We start from the raw sequence: 22,224 nt of genomic DNA, 5'->3' as shown, positions 1-22,224 counted from the left end.
ATTTAAAATTCATTTCTCATTTTCTGCTTTCCTCTTACACTAAATAAAGAGGGAGAAAAGGATCAGGTAAAGCCTCATTTGTCTAAGTGGCTGTGGGTCACGTGAAGTGTTGAACACCCTGCTGTTGATGTACTGCCAGTGCCGCTGAATCAAGGTTTTTGTAGGGCAATTGCAGCCCAGCTCAGGGCTGTGTTTCTTTCAGGGAATTTATAATCCACATGAGGCTAGGAAAAGATTGCAAATAACACAAAACAATAAAACCTCTATCTCATTGCTTTGAGCAATCTATTTCTCTTAAGGATCTGTCCCCTGAGTCGATTCCTTCGAGGGCTCTCCTGTTCCCCTCACTCTGTCCCAGCCTACTCCACTTCCCAAGACTACTCTTTTCTGTACTGACACTCAACCTTGTACATAACAATCTTTGGCGGCCTTTATTTGATAGCAGCCGGTGCGTGATCTCTTGCTACGTAGCCACGATTATTGTTTCCATTTAATAGGCAAGAAAATAGAGATTAAGTGAAACTAAATAGCTTGATATAGGCACACAGGAAGTAAGCTATGGAACACGATTGAACCCAGGTCTGCCTTCCCAGCCCGAGCTTTAAGCTTTTCCTCCCCACTCCTACCAGGTCCCAGAATCCCTCCCCGGCCATTACATCCTTCTGGGGGTAGGTGAGGGGGGTGCTTCTCCATCTTTGACATTCTGGGACTTGTGCTTCTTTCCTTATCAAAGGCTGCTGATCCCCAAGGCCCCAACCCCATTCTGGCAGCTGTCCAGACCCAAGTCTTTCTATTCCTTTACCCCATCATTTGGCTGACCCAACTCAAGTGGTTCAGAGAGACTTCTGGTTTGGGACTTTGATGACCTTGATCCTAGTCTAAAGTTGAAACCTGGTGACTCTTTGCCATAGTTTTTTTTTTACTCTGATACATAGGGATAATCTCAGCTTTTCCCATATTCTTAATTGCATGACCCAGACTTTTCTTCAGAACTGTTCTGCCTAAAGTCCCTCAGATGATGGTGAGTTTTGAGACCCGGAGGACTGGGAAGAAGATGAATTTTAGCTGTGTTATCAAGGATTCACCCAGTGGTCCAAAAAAGAACTAGAGTCTTCCATTTCCCTTAGCAACTTGGTAGAAGAGAGATCTTCTACTCTCTCTCAAGCAAGCTGGCAAGGGTAGCCCCTTCTTAGGATACTATTTCCCTTATCATAGTGTACTGTGATTAATCTATTTGCTTTCCACTATACTGTGAGTTCTTAAAGTAGAGAGACTGTATCATATTTTTCCTACTCAGTCTTTTTGACTGGTCCAAGTCATCACCTTGAACCAGGATAGTGGAGCCTCTGGCTTCCAATGTTGTCCTCTCCCCATCTACTCTTAGCACAGTAGCTAGAGTAGTCTTTTGAAAGCATGAACTGTATAGCGTTCCTCTCTTCAAAGCCCTGTGGCGGTTTTATTTTAGTCAAGATGCTTACAATGGCCTACAAGACCCAACTCTGCCCTTATCTCCCCATTCTTGTCTCAGTAGCTCACCCTCTCCAGTTGTCCTGGATTCTACCATTTCCAGGAATGCTGTCGCCTCAGGGCCTTTCCACTAGCCATTCCTTCTGCCTGGGACACTCCCAGACAATGGCGTGGCTCACTCCCTTACCTCTTTCAAGCTTGTCGTTAAAGTCACCTTATGAATTGGGCTCTCTCTAATGGCTGTTTAAAACCATCCTGTAAAACCAGAATTGGGATATTATGAATCTACCTTCATTTTCCTTCTACTAAATCCTCTTGCTACCTGTATTACTTTGCTCCACGAGTCTAGATGTTTTGAGAAGTCTTCCCTCTCCTCCTCTAAATATATTTTCCTTTTTTTCCCCCTCCCTTTTGCCCCAATATAGGCCTAAGGCCACTTGCCTAGATTAACACCTGCATTTCCATGATGAAAGAGGTAAGGTATAATGAAACAGAAAAATAGGAGATGAAGCTGAGGGGAAGCTAGAAAGGGAGTTAGACTCTGAAGACATTAGGTTTGAACCCTGGCTGTTTTTTCTCCCCAGCTGGTGATTCTCTTCTGAGCTGCAATTTCACCAGCAGCAAAAACGAGCACAGAAGTTCTTTCCGACAGACTTGCGAAAGCATTGCATGAGAGGACACGCGAAAGTACCTGGTATGTGGTCCCCACTAGCTGGGTAGTCCACTAGGTCGGAACTTTGTTGAGCGTGTTCTCCACTCAAGCCCCGGCACCTAACACGTGGTTTGGCTTAAGTATTTGTTGAACAAATAAACATCTTATTGATAAATAAACTGTTGCTTAAAAAAAAAAAAATCCCAAGCCCCACCATCCTCCAGTTTTCTTTGTACCTTACTCTGGTCTATCTTCCCCTATAGCACTGAATACCTTTTAATACACCAAATAATTTTTTGTTATGTTGATCGCCTTCCTCCCCATAACAGAGGAAAGCTCCAAAAGGGAAAGATAGTGTCCTCCTATTTGGCTGATACATCCCAAGCACTAAAATCGTGTCTGACAACATTCGCAGTAATGAGCAAATATTTGTTAGATAAATGCATGAATGAATCTTTTTATTTTCAGACTCTTGCTAGAGTCTTAAATAGAAAAGGAACATCGGAGTACTTTGAATCCCCATTGCCTAGAAATGCTCGGCAAATGGCAGGTGTTCCGTGTTTGCTGAGAGAATTGGGTACTCAGCTCTTTAACTACTTGAGGTCTTTATCTGATCCCTACCGGACCATGTCAGAAAGATTCCCAGGGCCAATTCACTCAAGCCTCTCCTATTTCCTTCATCCAATTAAGCTAGTATTCATCTAACAAATGTCCGAGTATCCAAATACTGAGCACCTACCGTGAGTTCAAAAGCATGTTGGGTGCTTGCTTTTATATATGTGACTAACCCAATGAAGCAACAGCAAATTAGAGGTCTGAATGTAATTAAGTGTGAAATTACAGGGCAGATTAGCAGTGCTAATAGTTTAGAGAAAGAATCAGTGAAGATTGACGTAGAGGTAAATTCCAAAGTTCACAAGTCGTCCAAACTGCCCTTCTGTAGGCTCCACCTGTTGATAGCAAGGACCATAAGCTGAACAACTAACTTTAGAATCGAGAAGGGCCTTTAGAATGCCAGCTGCTTTAAGAAGGAAACTAAGGCTAGGGCAGGGTATGGCCTCGGCAGAGATGGGCCTAGAACCCGGGACTTGGGAGGTTCTAAAAGGAAGGGTGAGCCGAAGGTCCAAGGTGCCCTTGTTTGGGGCCTGTAGAATTCGCGGTGTGCAAAGTTGGCAAAGGGGTCTGGTTTCCCCGTAGAGGCCGAGGGGCCTGTCGCTACGGTGAGGTGGCTGGGAAGGGGTGGGGGGCAAGGTCACGAGGCGTCAACCCTGCGGAGCACGGGGTCTGAGAAATCTGTGAGCAGGATCCAAGGCCGCAGGTCCCTGCTGTCCACAGCCCTCTCCCACACTTCCTAGACTCCACTTTGATGCGCAGAGACCCCACATCCCTCGGAGCTGCCGGCCGCTCCAAAACACCCGCCGCGCCGAGGCAGAGGCCCCCTCGTCGAGGGGCACTACTTGTCCCAGCGGAGGGATCCCGCGCGCGGTGCGGCGGCCGTGACCGCGGAGGGGAGGGACGCCGCTGACGCCGTGCCGGTGGCGCAGCGACGTCGCGAGAGGCGGAGGCGACGGCGGGGGCGGGAGGGGAGCGGGTCGGGAAGTAGTTCCGGGTGCGCGGCCCCGGATGTTGGCTGCTCCCGCTGCCGCTCTCGGCGCTGCTCGGGGCCTCGGCCGCTCGCACCAGGCGCCGTTGGGATCTTTCCCGGGGGCGGAGACGTACGCAGCGGCCGGGGGCTCGGCCGGGCCGTCCCGGCCTGCGCAGCCTTGAGGTGAGTGCCAGCCGCCAGGGCGGCGGGGCCGGGGCGGCGGGCGAGGAGGCGGGGCTGGGGCATCTCCCGGGACGGAGGCAGGGGCTGCCCTCCGCGAGACGCCCTCTCCCTTCTCTCGGCCGCGGCCGCGCTGCGGCGTGGGTGGCGGGCGGGGCAGGGGGCCCGGGCCCGGGCTGGGGCTTGGCGGGTGGCGAGGGCTGGGTCCCTCCCTCCCCCGCGGCGCTTCTCCTCAGCTGCTGCTGCCCCTCAGCCGGGAAGCGGCAGCTCCGCGCCTCCGGCCCCTCCCCCAGGCGGGGCCCGGGGGAGCCAGACGGGGTTCCCGGGGGCGCCGAGTCCGAGGACAGCGGCCGTCTCTTCCTCTCCGCGACCTGCCCCCTGGCCTGGGCTGGCCCCCTACCTCGGCATGGCAGCTTCTTCCCTTCAAGCTTGGGGTGCTTTTCGGCCGGCGGGTCGGGCAATATGTCGCGTCTCAGGGGTGCCCTTCTGGGTGAGGCCCGCGCGAGGGGCCTCCGTTCCCACCCATCCTGACGGCGTGTCCTCTGCCGGCATTGGGGCAGGGGCCGCCGTTCCATGCGGACGTGTTGCTGCCCTGTGTGTGTGTTGCATCCTGCCCACGTGGTAGGGTGTCTCCCCCCTCCCCCCTCCATTTTTTGCAGCTGGTGAGGAGGGAGGTTTACGCGGTGGTTTTTCCTCTCTGATTTCCTCCCGTGGCGTGGAAGGTGTTAGGGTCAGTTTGCTTTGCTGAGGCCGACTGTTGGTTAGCTGGGAGAAAGCAAGAATTGTACTCTCGGAAATTGAGAGCAGTAGGGGACATGACAGGGCTTAGTTTTCAGAGACGTCTTTCCTCCTCTCCATTTAGCTGTTCTTGTTCTTTTCTCTGTTGCTTCATCTAAAAGAGTGGGCTCTAGCTGCTGATGCATTGAGGTGTATAGTTTTCATTTCTCCGTTCTACTTTGTGTGTGTGCGTGTGCGTGTGTGCGCGCGCGTGTTTGGCTGGCAAAGGTGTCCCTTTTCTGTGTTGTGCAGTTCAGTTGGATTCCTGAATGAGCTGCGTTGGGCTGGCCAGGGAGTTAGAGGTTGGTGGGCATCTTGGCTTTTCCTGACATTCACTTTATTTTTTCCTTCTATTTTGCTTCCCACTGGAACGAGTGCATGTCATGAAAGTATTCCATCCATTGCTCTTTACTTGCAAGGGGGTACTAGATAGTTTTCACTGAGTCACATATTTCGTGGCAGCTCTTTTATTTCACTTTTCTTTTCGTTCTGTTGAGTACCTTTGCGCTGCTTTGTATTTTGAAACTGGTTTTGAAACATGTGTTTTGGGTAGTTTTTTTAATGTCTCTTCCAGGTTAAAGGTTTCCATCTTCCTGTGTTTTGCTCTTGTGTGACCACAGATTGCTCCCGGTAGCTAGAGTAGCAGTGAGAGAAGCCTTTTATTCCTCCCAGACCATAGCAAATATTTGTAGAAAAGCAGTAACTCCCTTCATATTTCTGTTTTGGTGGCATATATAGATGTGATTGACTTTTTTAGTTTTTTGGTGGTTTTTTTTTTTTTTTTAAATGTACACCTGAGGATTTGTTTTTTCTTTTTGTGTCTCTTGGAGTTGAGGTGAATCTTGTTCTTGATTTTTTTTGTGATACCGGGGACTTTGTCATGCTTTCATTAGGTAGTTTTTGGATGGAGTCAGGACATGTTTATTTTGGCTCTCTTTGGTTCATTAGTTTGGGTGAAATAAAATCTTAATATTTTGAAGTCACTTTTCAGATTCCAAGATGGCTGGGACTGTCACTTTTTCTTGATTTGTTCTTTTGCATTGTGTGTTCTTTGAATATATTTTCCTTTTATGTGGTACAACTGTTAGTGTATTTTCCTGTGCAAAATAAAAATAAATACAGATTCTATCTGCTTTCATCATGCTAAGTTTGGGTGGGGCAGTGGAAAATAGAGACTGTTTTTCTGATGCATTCTGAAACAGAGTTTTTTAGTAAGTCAGTCAGCATTTGTGTACTTCGGCAAAATACTGTGCCTTGTGCGAAGTAGTCTGTGTGAAGAGACTCAAGGAGTAAAATATGTGGTCTCTACAAATGCTTCAACTTCTTTGGGGAAACAGCATGTAAGACGTCATTCATAATTATCAAGCATCATCAAACGCCTGGTTGGAATAGCAGTGCAACCAACGTTCAAGGTATAAGTGAGATTTGCAAAAGATAGGAATTTTCAAAGGGAAGAAGATGTATTCCAGGCGGGTGAAGGAGGGATGTTTACAAAGGCGGAGAAGTGACAGTGTTTATAAAAGATACTAAACCTTTTGGCCTGCACAGAGAATCTGTGTTGGTGAGTAGTGACAGATGAGTTCAGGATTGGTGAGTAGGTGTTTGTGGAGAATCTGTCAAGGATGGAAGGTTTAGTTTGATGAGGTGCCATATTGGGTTCTAACGACTAGGACTGAGATCATGCATACGGTTCCCGATGAAGGTTTTTGTATTCTCTGAATGTTTGGAGCGAGGAGACTGACTAGAATGGTCTTTGAGAATTTTAGGAATAAGATTAGGTCTGACATAATGATTATGGGAATAAATTAATAGCCAACGTTTATTGTTTCCTGTTTCCCAGGCACTGTTCTAAGCTTATTAATTGTATTTAACTCAAAATCTTCATAATAAGGTCTTATTATTCCTATGACGAGACCAAGCTACAGAGAGGTTAAGTAACTTGCTCCAAATCCCATAGAGTAAGCTGCAGAGCCAGGATTTGAACCCAGGCAGTCTCATTTTTGAGCTTTTATATTTGGTTATTACACTGTCCTAAGAAGCATAGGATATATAAGAAGATGTATATGTGAGTAAAAATTAATTTCAACTTAGTAATGATTGTGGGCAAAGGGAGGAATGCAAATAAAACATTAAAAGACAAAAAGCCTAGAATCCTGGGAGGATGACTGATAATAGGGAAATCAGGAAAGTATCACTGTGAAGGAAAATGAGCTAAGATTGGTTATGGGCAACGCTAGATTGTGTACAATAAATTTTTCAGTAGCAGGCTAGTTTCCTGCCAGTCCTGATGGCCTTCTCTCTTCGCTCGTTTGACTCTGGAAATGGGGGCTAGTTTAAGCAGAACAGTTGGAAAAACGGAGACTGTTCAGAAGAAAAAAATGTACCCCATGTTGCAAAGCCACTTAGAAATAGCATAAGAATTATTTTGGTTGAGCCATACCACTGCTTTCCCACCTTAGTGAAGACAATGAAGAATTGAGTAGAGTAGTACATTGCTATAGGATTAACAGATGAAAATGTAGATTGTTCACTGACCAGGGCTACAGATGGAAGTAAAAAACAGGTGAGCAGATGAGTGATGGGAAGTTGGTAGTATGCTGGTGAAGTAACTTTGAAGTTTGGAATTTTGGGTGTCGTTTTATATAGGCTAACAGGTAAAACATTCTGAGAAGAATCAGGAAATACCTTAGTGCTACAGAAGCCAAGAAGAGGAGAGGTAGTATGGTTCATGGTATCAAAGGTAGTCTGGAAGTTTAGAAACAATGATCATGATGAAAACACTATTGAAGTAGGACCAGGAAGTAATTTTTAACCTTAGAATTTCAAAAGGAAGGATAAGAATAGATGTCAGATTTTTTTTTCCACAGAAGGATTTATAGAGATCTTATGGTCTGGGGTGGTAATTTTAAGTGTTTTCTCCTAATGCTTCTGCCAGTCTCATTCTTGTCCACATGTCAGAGCTACTCAAATATCAGAAAACTCAAGTTTTTGTTTTTAACGTTTATTTATTATTGAGAGAGCATGAGCATGGGAGGGGCAGAGAGAGGAGGAGACACAGAATTTGAAGCAGGCTCCAGGCTCCTACCTGTTAGCACAGAGCCTGACACAAGGCTCAAATTCACAAACCACCATATCATGACCTGAGCCAAAGTTGGATGCTTAACTGACTGAGCCACCCAGGTACCCCGGGTGTTTTTTCTTTAAAAAAGAAACAAACATGTTCTAAAGCCAGTGACTTTATACTTTAATGGTTCTTGCAAACTTTTTTCTTAATTCTTTTTTTAAAGTTTTATTGAGGTAAAATTCACATACTATACAGTTCACTGGTTTAGACAGCTTAACAGTTTTTAGTATATTCATCAAGTTGTTTATCCATCACCACAATCATCTTTAGTCATTTCATCATCCCCAAAAAGGAAGTCTGTACCCTGTTCTGGACATTTCATATAAATGGAATCATACAGCATATGGTCTTTTGTGTCTGGCTTCTTTCACTTAGCATAATGTTTCAAGGGCTACCCATCTTGTAGTTTGTATCACTATTTCATTCTCTTTTATTGCTGAATAATATGCTACCTTTTATTCATTTATCTATTGAATTTTTGAGTTTCTTATACTTTTAAAAACCCTTCCATTTCTTCATCTTCATCCTCACCCTGCCAATTTTACCCCTTTTCCTTCATTTTTTATTTTTTAAAAAATTTCTTAAAGCTCTTTTTTTTCTTTTCTTCTCTTTCTTCTTCTTCTTCTTCTTCTTTTTTTTTTTTTAAGAGAGCACTCGCCCTAGCTGGGGGAGGAGCAGAGGGGGAGACAGAGAGAGAGAGAGAGAGAGAGAGAGAGAGAGAGAGAGAGAGAGAGAATATCCCAAGCAGGCTCCATGCTCAGCACGGAGTCCACTGCAGGGCTTGATCTCATGACCTTGAGATCATGACCAGAGCCAGAGTGCAGTCTTATGTGTAACTGACTGAGCCACCCAGATGCCCTCCACCCCTCTTTTAGAGTGTAACCTCTGCTATGCATTCTGCTGGGCCTTAGGGATATAAAAATGAGTAAGACATGGCCCTTGAACATTCATGTAGTGTTAATGGTTTACGTATACCATACAGCATTCCCAGTCCTATAATGTAGGCAAGACATTTTTTGAGATGAGCAATTTGAAGTTCAGAATAGTTTATTTACCCAAGATTGTAAATTTAAATCAGTAATGGAGCTATTGGATCTTCTTAGTCCATTGGATCTTCTTGTTCGTTGCTTTCTATTACTCTGTGCTGCTGTTCTAACTTAAAGGATTCTTATATGAATTTCTGGATAATTAGAGGGGCTGGGAAATCCCCTTAGTGAATGAGTAATTATTTATTTATTTATTTATTTATTTTTAATTAAAAAAATTTTTTTAATGTTTATTTATTTTTGAGACAGAGAGAGACAGAGCATGAACAGGGGAGGGACAGAGAGAGAGGGAGACACAGAATCTGAAACAGGCTCCAGGCTCTGAGCTGTCAGCACAGAGCCCGACGCAGGGCTTGAACTCACAGACCGTGAGATCATGACCTGAGCCGAAGTCGGATATTTAACCGACCAAGCCACCCAGGCGCCCCATGAGTAATTTAAAAAAAAAATTTTTTTTTAAATGTTTATTTATTTTTGAGACAGAGACAGAACATGAGCGCAGGAGGGGTAGAGAGGGAGAGGGAGACACAGTCCGAAGCAAGCTCCAGGCTCTGAGTCAGCACAGAGCCCGACACGGGGCTCGAACTCACGAGCTGTGAGATCATGACCTGAGCTGAAGTCGAACGCTTAACCGACTGAGCCACCCAGGCGCCCCAGTGAATCAGTGATTTTTAATGTTTAATCTTCAGGACTTGAACACTCGTGTGTGTGTGTGTGTGTGTGTGTGTGTGTGTGTGTGTGTGTGTGTAGTTGTTTTTTTAACCAGATTCTGTCACTTGTTTGTGATTTAGATAAGTCATCTCATGTTTCTGCCTTTTCTTTCAGAACGTCAGTGGGTGTGATGATGATGATAGTGGTAGTGATAATAGTAATAGCTAACATTTTCTGAAGTCTTACTGTGGGTCTGAAAGTGTTCTAAGTACTTTACATTTATTATTTATATAATTCTCATAACAACTCTGAAAGATTTTATTTTTATTAATTTTGTAGGCACAGAGAGGAAACAGGCGCAGAGAGAATAAGTAGTTTGCCTAAGGTTGTGTAGGTAGGGATGGAAAGAGGCAGGATTTGAACGCCTGCAGTCTATTTTCAGAACTCCATGGCTGTTAATCACTACCTTGTACTGCTTACTGTGTTATAGGAGTTAACGGAGGGTAATATTTCAAGTAAGAGGGCATGACGAGAATATGAAGATTGGATTTTGAGTATGTTGGGGAAACAAACAGCAAAATTAAAGTTGACATTGTGTCCACATTAAAAAAAATGTGAACCTGATACTGTAGTGCACAGGGATACATGTTTATGCTTTCAGGTACGTTTTTTGTTTGTCCTTGCTAATAGCCTCTCAGCTCAGAAATTGCATTATTTTCATGGTCTTCACTGTTGTCTTTGTTAGTCACTTAACCTTTCCACGTTGTTACTGTTCAGAAACCTTGGCTTAAGACAGCAGAAACTCACTTTTACCTTCCTTAGCTTTCCTATAACTGAATTTTTGTTTTCCATTTTCAGCAGTTAGTGTTTCAGTCCTAGATAGAGGTACATTACCCTCTTTCACTCCAAAACTCAGAAAACACCACAGTGGCATTTTATAACAACTGTCAAAAAATTTGACCATCTTAATTGGTGTAATTGGATTTTAGTGCACAAATCACAAGAACCAAAGCACAGTCTTTTGGTTAAAGAGATTGACTTATACTGAAATTGGAAAAGGCATCTGCTATACAGGATTTTGGATTTAATATAATTTGTTATAACCAGATCAGCAAAGCATTATTACTATGGGCCATCTGTTGGGATATGGAAATAGCTTTGTTATGTGGAGCCAGATGTTGTATTTATATTTATAACAATGGCATTCTACTTATTTTAAGTAACATTTTGTAGTTAGGTACCTTTGGCTGCTATTCTGCTTGACATATCAACTGATTACCTGAGAATGTGATGTCTTTCAAAATGGTTATCACTTTTCTATAGAATTGAAACAAAGTAACTGAAACAGAAAGCAAATGAGATTCATATATGGTGTCAAACTTTAGTACTGTAACAAGATAAAATATAGGATAAATAAGAATATAATTAGAACCATATTCAATAAGAACTCTTACTTTGACACATTTAATAAACCTAGTTTTAATAATTAACTAAACCACTCTGGTTGCTTTAAGAATTTTTACCATAAATCTGAAGTGATTTCGTTTTAGCCTAATCAGACCTACATTGACGCTGCCCTGACTTACTTCCCATCATCAATGGGTGAAGTAGTTTGTAATGGACTCACGCTTATGGAATGCAATAAGAGGAACTATTGTCGGAACATAATCTTAGAGAACTCTCTTCTGAGTTGAAATGCTAACAGTTTGGGGGTGGGGAAAGTCCTTGTGTGGGTTTTTAGAGAGAGTCTCTACAAACTTTGCATGTTGGCTGTCTTAGTCTGTTTGGACGGCTATAACAAAATACCACAGACTACGTAGTTTATAAGTAACAGAAGTTAATTGCTTGTCATTCTGGAGGCTGGTAAGTCTAAGATGAAGGCACACCAGCATGGTTGCCTTCTGGTAAAGGCCCCCTTTGTAGCTGGCACCTTAACATGGTGAAAGGTGCAAGGGATCCCTCTGGAGCCTCTTTAATAAGACACTAATCCTATTCATGAAAGTTCTACTCTCATGACCTAAGCACCTCCCAAAGACCCACTTCCTACTACCATCATTTTTGGGGGTTAGGATTTCAACATGTGATGAATTTTAGGGAGGACACATTCAAACTGTAGCATAGCATTGGCTATTTTTTCATAATCTTCCTATGTAGAGATGGTCCTGAAGAGTTAGGTCACATATGGGAGAGACACTGTAGAGTTGATTATTCCAGGACGACTCTGTGTATCTGTATACAACATTTTCAGTACATTTCAGTACATTTCATTTTCAGTACAGCTAAAAGCTGTAACTGAATTCACCTACCTGGACAGTAGTACAGTGATATCAAGGAAATAAGATTGATCTGATTGTTGTAGTGCTGATGTTACCTTATTGAAGATCTCAGAAGTTGGAATTGTAATTTTTCTTACAGTTCAGACCTGTCCTTATTGTATGTTGACACAGATTTGTGAGAGGAATGGATGAGGGGGGCAGACCACTAGAACTCGCTAATAATTTTAAATTGTTTGTTTATAGAGATGGGGTTGAGAGGTAAAAATAAGTTATTGTTAAGATCTTAGATTTTATGTTTATTTTTATTTTATTTTATTTTATTTTTTTTTTTCAACGTTTATTTATTTTTGGGACAGAGAGAGACAGAGCATGAACGGGGGAGGGTCAGAGAGAGAGGGAGACACAGAACCGGAAGCAGGCTCCAGGCTCTGAGCCATCAGCCCAGAGCCCGACGCGGGGCTCGAACTCACAGACCGCGAGATCGTGACCTGGCTGAAGTCGGACACTTAACCGACTGCGCCACCCAGGCGCCCCTAGATCTTAGATTTTAGTTGGTGGGTACGTGGGTGCTTATTAAATTGTTAAAAATGACTAAAGTTTCTGTGGTTTGGGTGTAGAACTTCGGGAAATCTACAGTAGTCAAATATGCTACAGTCAGGAGCAGGTTGACTGACTCATGGTACAGAGATAAATAATATATGGATTCAGTTTCTGCTAGTGTGGTTGGGTCTGTGAATCTAAGACATGCTTTACCTGTCTACCCTTTGTAAGGAGCTGTTGAAGGTATTACATCCTCATGTAAATAGACAGGAATCACCATCAGAAAAGGCATCTTTGCCTTCCCCTTGAAATGGGGAAGTTATGTTTTATATAGTTTATTATAGGGGATGTGTATTTTGGAAAAATATTCATCTTACATTTGAATAATACTTTTTGAAAAGTATTTTCTCTAATTTGTTGGATTCTGGAACCTCCCACCAGCCAAGTAATAGAGGTAGGGCAAGTAATATGCTTATTGACAAATAGAGAAAATGAGATACAGGCTAAGACTTCGTGTCACTCCAGTTGTTTAGTAGAGCAGAGACTGGGACCCAGATCCTGCATTCTGTTTCTGGTCTCGTACTGTTTAGTAGAAACTGAGAAAGTTTTTTTTTTTTTTTTTTTTTTTTTTAAAGGAAGGTTTGTTTTTCAACGTTTATTTATTTTTGGGACAGAGAGAGACAGAGCGTGAACGGGGGAGGGGCAGAGAGAGAGGGAGACACAGAATCGGAAACAGGCTCCAGGCTCTGAGCCATCAGCCCAGAGCCCGACGCGGGGCTCGAACTCACGGACCGCGAGATCGTGACCTGGCTGAAGTCGGACACTCAACCGACTGTGCCACCCAGGCGCCCCAAACTGAGAAAGTTTTAAGAACTTACTTTGGGTTTTTGAGATAGAACTTAAAGGTTATGGACCCCAAAGGACCTGAGCTACTTGGAGCAGAACTTGTCTTGTGACAATAACAGAGTAAGGGACATAAAACTATTGAAAATACCTTCTTCCCTTGTTAAATTTGGGTCCATTTCCAGTCATTGGATGTATTTTTACTTGAGTCTCCTTTGTAGAATTCTGGAGGCAAGGAGGAGACAGAATCAAAAGGGACACTTTTAAGAATTACGAAATAGTGGAGCGCCTGGGTGGCTTATCCGATTCTTGATGTCTGCTCAGGTCATGATCTCATGGTTCGTGAGATCGATCTAGCAAGTGGAGCCTGCTTGGGATATTCTCGCTCTTGTTCTGTCGCTGCCTCTCTCCCACTTGTGCACGCACATGCCATCTCAAAATAAATAAACTTAAAAAAGAATTACAGAATAGCAGATTTGGTCTTATTTTATGGAAGTACGCATCTGTAAAATTTAGACATAAGAAATTGTACCTGGAACATGAATCTACTGTGGCTATTTGGGTTACTATCATAGTTAGGCTATCGTTTCTTGCCCAGTGGGTAGGAAGAGTGATAGTATATAAAGAAGCTATAACTGGATAGAAAAAAAGACTGAAAGAAACCGTTACAATGGGTAGTCCTTATTTTCTCATTTGAACCTGTTTATATTTTCTAAGTTCTCTACAGTGAGCTCATACCATTGTTATAATCAGAAAAAATAAACAAGGATGATTTTTATGGTTTATATGAGAACTTAGAAAAACATGAATCATAACACTTTTGAAGAGCAGTTTAAACACTTGGTGTTATCAAAGTTTGCTTTTTTTATTAAAATTTTTTTTATAACATTTTATTTTTGAGAGACGAGACAGAGCTCTAGTGGGGCAGGGGCAAAGAGAAAGAGTGGGAGGGAGGGAGGGAGGGAGGGAGGGGCAGAGAGAGAAGGAGACACAGAATCCAAAGCAGGCTCCAGGCTGAGCTGTCAGCACAGAGCCTGACGCAGGGCTTGAACCACGAACCATGAGATCATGACCTGAGCCAAAGTCAGACACCTAACTGACTGAGCCACCCTGGTGCCCCAAAGTACTTTTCTTTTTGGGCAGTTATGTTAATAAATCAGTTTTATAATAAATTATTTTATTATAATCTATGGGTCAAGTTGAGGGTGTGTTAAGTGTTTGGGTTTTTCTCTGCATTACAATTTGGTTGTTTAACTCTGCTGATGAAGGAATTAATTTTAGTTCCCTAGAAGCAACCAAGACCTTAGGTTTACTTACAGTAATTACTTATCAATAAGTGACCTAAAAATAGCACTTTGATTTATAATGAAAACTAGACTTAAGATCTACTTGTCTGGTACTGTATTGTTGGCAGGTTTCTTTTTTTTTTTTTTTAATTTTTTTTTTTCAACGTTTATTTATTTTTGGGACAGAGAGAGACAGAGCATGAACGGGGGAGGGGCAGAGAGAGAGGGAGACACAGAATCGGAAACAGGCTCCAGGCTCTGAGCCATCAGCCCAGAGCCTGACGCCGGGCTCGAACTCACGGACCGCGAGATCGTGACCTGGCTGAAGTCGGACGCTTAACCGACTGCGCCACCCAGGCGTCCCTGTTGGCAGGTTTCTAATAAGAAAAACCACTTGTTAGTGCTTCTTTAAGATACTGTTTTCATCCAGGGACATTGGGCTCATTAATTTCTCTCACATGTTTGCTCATTTATTACCATCTGCTGTGTGTTGGGCAAGGTACTAAATGCTGGGGACACAAGTTAAAGGGTCCTTACACAAGTAAAAGACTACAGGTTTTAGTTTGGGAGTGACATTGCAGAGATAAGCCTTGTCATATGGAGGTATCCTGGAATTTCTTCTGTTTTCTAGTTTTTGACTAAACAGGCAGAATGGCTAGCTTTGTTTTTTTGAAGAACTTAATGTATTTAGTGGTTTCAGTAGATGTCTTTAAGAAGAGCTAATGGCTTCATGGTTATTTCTCTGCCAGCAAAATATTGAAAATCATTTAGCTAAAGAATTTCCTCATCTAAGGAGTATTTCTTACTGAGGTAAATGACCTAGGCATTCATATTTGCTTTGGGAGCAACCTTATATTGACTCTTCTAGGATGGAGACAGTGTCTTTTGTTATTTATTCTCTATACTTAGCACTGTAAATAACACATAACACGGGGCGCCTGGGTGGTGCAGTCGGTTAAGCGTCCCACTTCAGCCAGGTCACGATCTCGCGGTCCGGGAGTTCCAGCCCCGCGTCAGGCTCTGGGCTGATGGCTCAGAGCCTGGAGCCTGTTTCCGATTCTGTGTCTCCCTCTCTCTCTGCCCCTCCCCCGTTCATGCTCTGTCTCTCTCTGTCCCAAAAATAAATAAACGTTGAAAAAAAAAATTTAAAAAAAAATAACACATAACAGGCATCATTATATATTCACTATAGCAGTAAATGAAAGGGTATTTAAGCTTAATTTTAATCTTGATACAAATATATCAAAAGTTTCCTTTTATCTATGATAGTGAGAAATACAGTAGTTCCTAGGATCTTGAGAATTAATCATTCTGGCCAGTGAGATTTCCCACTAAAGCACTTGATACATAGTCCTTTGGCTACTCTTAGAACACCTGTAGTCACTGATAACTGTAAGGTAGATTGTCATTAGCTCTAACTGAGGCAAAATTTCCTTTAACTTCATTTCTTTTCTGGTCCTGTGTGGAACAGTAGAGACCTAGTTTGTGTTCTTTAACAAGATAATCCTTCAACTAGTTCAATGATTATTCATTGAGCAAATATTTCTTGAACACCTGTGCATGCAGGACACTGTCCTGGGCATTATGAGAGATCTGAAGGTGATTAAAAGGCATAGTCTGTTCACAAAGAACGGATACAGAGAAGGAGCCATTGGCTTGTTGAAAAGAGAGTTTTTGCTTATGGTCAGAAAAGCTTTGTGTTGGAGATAATGTTTGAATCAAGATTAGTGATGGACCTTCTAGGCTGACAGAATAAAAAAAAAAACCTAGAGATATGGAAGCACAATGGAAGCTAGAGGAATATCAAGAGGTTCAGGTTGGCTATTTTACAAGGTATGCTCCAGAATCTTAAAAGTGTTCATTGTATCCCCAGCATTTGGAGGAGTGTTTGGCAAATAATTGCGGCTTGGTGAATTTCTGTTGTATGAATGAACAGATGGTCACATTTGGGAAATAACTGACCATCCTTAAAGAATCACAAAGCACTAGAGGATATTGAACATTTTGATAAATCTGTTAGAGAAAACAATATTTATTTTAAACTTATCTGGCAGTGGAATGCCTATTACCAACTCTTGAAATCCTCTGGAAAATACTATACTGGGGGTCTCTGTGGTTGAGGTGACATGGAAGACTGGGAAGTGTTTTCTTCTTTACGCTAAACACACCTAATTTTTTCAGTCATTCTACACTTGACATTGGGCTTCTAAACTCCTCACTGGTCTGATATCTCTCCCTGTAAGCATTCTAGCTTGTAAGTGTTTTTAAAATTTGGTGCTCAAAACAGAGCACAATACTCCAGTTGTGAACTAAGCAGTGAAGAGTGCATGGGACTGCTACCCTCCTTGATCTGGGTACTATTCTTTTAATGAAGTTTAAGATTGTATTTGGTTTCTTTTTAGCAGCTGAGTCACTCTCTTGGCTCATATTCAGTTCTCATATTAATTTACAAGAAGTTCTTTGAGTAGATTCCGAGAGATTCCTATTAGTAGAGCTAACAAATGAATGCCTGTTTTCTTCTCATTGAGTCTAGGCTGTTTTCTTCAGAAGTACTAGTCATTCTTAAGCTTCCTGAAATCTAAGAAAAGAAAAAGAATTAATTGTACAGTGCTGGAGTTGATCAAGTAACAGGAAGGTCCAAAACTGCATTGCTCAGTATATGCAAAAGTAGATAATATATAACGAATCCCTATTTATCCATCACAGATTTGACCATATGTGTCACATATACCTCAACTGTCTTTTTCTTTTTTTGCCTATTTTAAAGAAAATCTTTTCACCTCTGTAAACTTTAGTATAACCTTGGCACATAACCACATGCCATCGTGTATAACAAAGTTGACAATATTTCCTGGTGTTAGCTAACAACCAGTTTATAATAAAATGTTTTCAATTGTTTGTCTTTTTACAGTTGGCTTTTAATTGAATCAGTACCCAGACAATGTCTACATATTACATTTGGTTATTATGTTTATTTTCTCTTTTAACCTAACACATTCCCCCCTCCCCTTACTTTTTGGCATAATTTCACCCTGTCCGCTCCTTTGACCCTTCATGTCTTGGTACCAAGTTCTTTTACTGTTCTTTTTGAAATATCTGTAAGAGTTGTCCTTCTTTACACCAATTCATACATTTTTAGAGTATTATGTACAAAACATGAGCTAAGCATTGTGGGACATAGAAAAGTTAATTTGGTATATACCTGGCCCCCTATGAGCCAGCAATCGGATGTTAGATGTATACAAAACAATATAAAGCAGATCATTTGCCTTCCAGTGGGTCATGCCTTGATTATATATAGCCTCTCCCCACCTCCCAGTTTTGTTTTTGTTTTTTCCCCCTGGAAAATGCAGTCAGTGAAATCTTAACATGTTAATTTAGTCATGTACTGATGAGGAACCTACAGTTGATTTCCTCTTGAATCAAAAAATTATAGTTGTTTTTGCATGGTACTCCATGTTCTACTGGCTTCCACCTTTACCTAAAGTGGAACCCCTCAAGGCACAACCACCTTTTTTTTTTCTGAACCAAATTTATATAATTGTGTAGAATTTTCATTTGTCACAGAAGATTATTGACAATTTGAGAGCAGAAACTTTATCTTTTTTTTCCTGTATAATACTGGGAAGCTTAATAAGTACTTTTGGAGAATACTGATACATATGCCAGTGGGCCTGTTCTTGCTGCTTCTTACCCTCCCAGAATCAGCCAGAGCTTCTGCCAGTTAAAAGTAAATAATCCAGATCTAAGTTTCTTCTCTTACCCCAAAAGTGTCCATAAAAAAAGCCCGTTCAGTAGTCTCAATCACAGATGACAGCTAGATGGTTTGCATGTGGCCACTTCCCCATCATTTATGTCTGTGGCAAACTACTAATTTCAGGTTGTTTTTAGGCATGACCTCGGTGTAGCACTGCAGGTAGCTATTACCTGTTGAGCACAATTGAGCATAATTGGTAAATGATATGGAACCTTTCTGCTATCCTTGTCCTAAACCAATAGTTCCTGAATTAAGTTGTACTTCAGAATCTCCTGACATACTTTTATTTAATAGATTCTCTAGGTTTCACTGTGAACTCTTGAGTCAGGATTTTCAAGAATGGAATAGAATTGGTCCTTATAAAGTGGTTTGTAGACTGACTTTGGGGACCAGACAGGTAATTTTTATTTTGTTAAACAGCTATAGCAGTGGGAGACTACAGCTTTCCATCTTTTCATTGGCAGTACAGTAGGACATTCCTCTGGTAATCAGTACATTCTGATATGTTTACTTTTTAGGGATATGGTAGGATCTCTTGCTTTGAATTACACCAGGCAAAGCACATGAATCAAATGCCCAAGATAAAGATACAGGATCCAGAGAGGTGGCATCTTGACTTTCTAAATATAACTGAGTTTAAATTTAAAGCCTCAAAATACTTCAGCCCTCTCTGAAAGCTTATTCTCTCTCTGTTTAGTGAATACCTTTAAGAGTTTAAAATAGAAAGGCTCAACATTTTTAGACTGAACAATCTTTCGAATTTTTCATATTTCATGTACATTCAATAAAAATGGTTTAAACATACAACATTTAATATATGCTTTTGTCATTATCATAAAACCAAATCTATAAATTGGGAAAAGGTTTTTTATTAGATCGCATAATTTGGTTTTGAGACTGGAAATTGTGATTAAGTTATTGAGCAAAGTAGAGTGATTGAAGCTTCAGGATTATCCAGTAAGTTAATGACAGACCCAGAAATAGAATCCTGTGTTACTTGCTTGGATTATGATTTAGTTTGAAGAGGGTGGCCTGTGATCTGTTTGTATAAATTGCAGGAAGTAAGGTTTGGTGTTTGGAAGAAGCTATAGCTCTGTGATGTTTGGCCAAGAAGCTCCTCTCCCCAACATTTACCACCTGTTTGATTGACACCAGACCTAAACTGTGGTGGGGAAAGAGACAGGTCAGACTTCTTAGTCTTAAAATAGTCTTAAAAAGCCAATGCTGATTGTTGGTTGGCATGAATTTTTAATCTTCTGTTATTAGAGAATAACAGGACCTGGCCTTGGTTTTGTTTTAGGAGAAGGGAGGTATGACCTAAGTAGTTGATTTGTAGATACTAGTAGAATGATTGTCTGTAGAATTTAGTATAACACTTTTTTTTATGAACCATATGTGTATTTTCATTAAACATGTTTAATTAATAGATGGTATAGTTTGGAAATAGTAGAGCCCACCAGAAAACAAACTTTCCTGAACCACTAATGGTTCAGGGGGTTATAGATTTGAAAAGAATTGCTATTGTAGTGTTGCCTTCTGGTGAAGTCATTACTTTTACTCTCCCCTTCCTGTTCTAGTTTGGGAGGTTGAGGTGGCTCCTGATGTACTAGCCAGGGAAGCAGGAACTGAACAGAAAAAGAATATTTGCCTGTGATTGATTTCTAAATTTTTTTTTAAGCCTTATAGAGCTAGAATTCATATATTGTACAGTTCACCTATTTAAAGTGTGAAACTCCTTGTTTTTTAATGTATTCACAGAGTTGTGAAACTATTACTTCAGTCTAATTTTAGAACATTTTCCTCTTCCTCTGAAAGAAACCCGCATACCCAGTGGCTTTTACTCCCCTACCCATCAACCCTAAGAAACTACTAATCTAATTTAAAGTTTTTTTAATGTTTATTTTTTGAGAGAGAGCAAGAGAGAGGGAGAGAGTGCACTAGCAGGGGAGGGGCAGAGAGAGAGAGGGAGACACAGAATTTGAAACCGACTTCAGGCTCTGAGCTGTCAGCACAGAGCCCAACAGGGGGCTCCAACCCACAAACTGCGAGATCATGACCTGAGCCAAAGTTGGACGCTTAAAGGACTGAGCCACCCAGGCGCCCTGAGAAACTACTAATCTATAGTCTAATAACGACTAATCCATAGTCTATCAATTATTAATAGTAATTTATTAATAATTATTAATAGTAATTAATAGCAATTATTGATATAACTACTAATCCATAGTCTAACTAACATGAGTTTGCCTCTTGATGTAAATGAAATCATGTAGTCTTGTGACTGGCTTCTTAGCATGTTTTGAGGCTCATAACATGTTATAGCATGTACATCGTTCCTTTTTATTGCCAACTATTCCACTGTATGGATATAGCACATCTTATTTACCCATTCATTAGCTGATGGGCATATGGATTGTTTTCGCTTTTTTGCTATTATGATTTAATGCTACTAAGAACATTTGTATACAGATTTTTCTGTGAATGTATGTTTTCATTTTTTAACTATATATCTCAGGAGTGGAATGGCCGTGTCATATGGTAATTTTGTGTTTAACTTTTCAGTAAACTGCTAAACTGTTTTCTGAAGTGGCTGCACTATTTTACATTTCCACTTGTAATATTTAAGTTTCAATTTCTCCATGTCTTTGAACACTTGCTATTGTCTATTTTTTAAATTATAGTTATCCTAGTGGGTGTGAAGTGGTATCTCATTGTGGTTTTGATTTGCATTTCCTTGCTGACTAATCTTTTCATGTGCTTATTGGCCATTTGTAGATCTTTGTAACTTTTATCTTGCCCATTTTTTAAAATACTGTTTGTTTATTTAGTTATTTATTTTAGAGAGCGTGTGGGAGAGGGGCGGGGAGGGCAGGGAGAGAATCTTAAGCATGTTTCATGCTGAGCGTGGAGCCCAACACGAAGCTTGATCCCACAACACTGGAATCATGACCTGAGCCGAAATCGAGTTGGATGCTCAACCAACTGAGCCACCCAGGTGCACTGATCTTAGCCATGTTTTGCAGTCAAATACTCTGCCAATGAGCTATGTATCCAGATCTTTGCCAATTTTTAGATTTTTTTTTTAATGTTTGTTTATTGTTGACAGAGACACAGAGCATCAGTGGGGAGGGGCAGAGAGAGGGAGACACAGAATCTGAAGCAGGCTCCAGGCTCCGAGCTGTTAAGCACAGAGCCCGATGTGGGGCCCGAACTCACGGACCGTGAGATCATTACCTGATCCGAAGTCGGAGGCTTAACTGACTGAGCCACCCAGGCATCCCTATATTGAGTTATCTTTTTATTATTGAGTTTTGAAGATTCTTCATATGTTCTGGATACTTGCTCTTCTTACTGAGGATTGGTCCTAAATTACTTGCCTTGAGGTAGGGAGAAGTATTTGATGGATACAAAGACCATAGTTAAAAGGTCTGGTGAATTTTCATTCAGAGAGAGAGAGAGAGAGAGAGAGAGAGAGAGAGAACACACATGCACACACATGGATGGGGGAGAGGGGCAGGGGGAGAGAGAATCCCAAGCAGGCTCCAAAACAGGATAATGGGGGATATAGTGTGATGAACATTCTGACATATTCTTCACCCTTCCTGATTTCTTAGTCTGTTCTTCTCTGCTCTTACTGCTTGACCTTATTGCACTTTCCATTTACTTTCATTTTATACAATTTGTGGCTAAACTTGTATTTCTCTCTCCTAATTCTTAACCCTTTTGCAGTCTATTTTTTGTTTTCCCTAGGCTACAAAACCTACCCTCTTTAGTGTTCATGATATTGTATTAAAAGCCAATGTTTTCTGTGTATGTCCATCTTAATTGACATGTAATAATAACATTGTTGCCTTTCTGTGCTTTAAAATCACTTGCAGCCATCTCCAGTACAATTTTCCCAAGTTTTTTTTTTTTTTTTTTTTTAATTAGTGCCTTTTCTCTTAATTATCTATTAAAGTTCTCCAAAGTTAAGGTTGGCCTCTCGTCTTTCTTTAATATTCCTGTGGTGAATCCATCATTCTCACATGATTTTAATTGCT

At 41.2% G+C, this 22,224-nt stretch overlaps 1 protein-coding gene across 6 annotated transcripts in view; it reads left to right on the top strand.

Annotated features, from left to right (window-relative positions):
* The first annotated feature begins 3,724 nt into the window (after nucleotides 1–3,724).
* Nucleotides 3,725–22,224, top strand: part of FOXJ3 (forkhead box J3) — a 152,368-nt gene continuing 133,868 nt past the window's right edge. For 3 of the 6 annotated variants that reach the window (XM_045476891.1, XM_045476894.1, XM_045476890.1), the window contains exon 1: nucleotides 21,141–21,179. In XM_045476891.1, the coding sequence (XP_045332847.1) occupies nucleotides 21,155–21,179 (25 nt within the window). In that variant the 5' untranslated portion in view covers nucleotides 21,141–21,154. Of the gene's footprint in view, nucleotides 3,888–5,535; nucleotides 6,074–21,140; nucleotides 21,180–22,224 lie in introns of those variants that run through there. The other 3 variants (XM_045476892.1, XM_045476893.1, XM_045476897.1) reach the window with 3 other exon arrangements.

The sequence above is a fragment of the Leopardus geoffroyi genome, chromosome C1 (genome assembly GCF_018350155.1).
Source record: "Leopardus geoffroyi isolate Oge1 chromosome C1, O.geoffroyi_Oge1_pat1.0, whole genome shotgun sequence".
Lineage (NCBI taxonomy): Eukaryota > Metazoa > Chordata > Mammalia > Carnivora > Felidae > Leopardus > Leopardus geoffroyi.
This window is presented reverse-complemented; position numbering and strand designations above follow the sequence as displayed.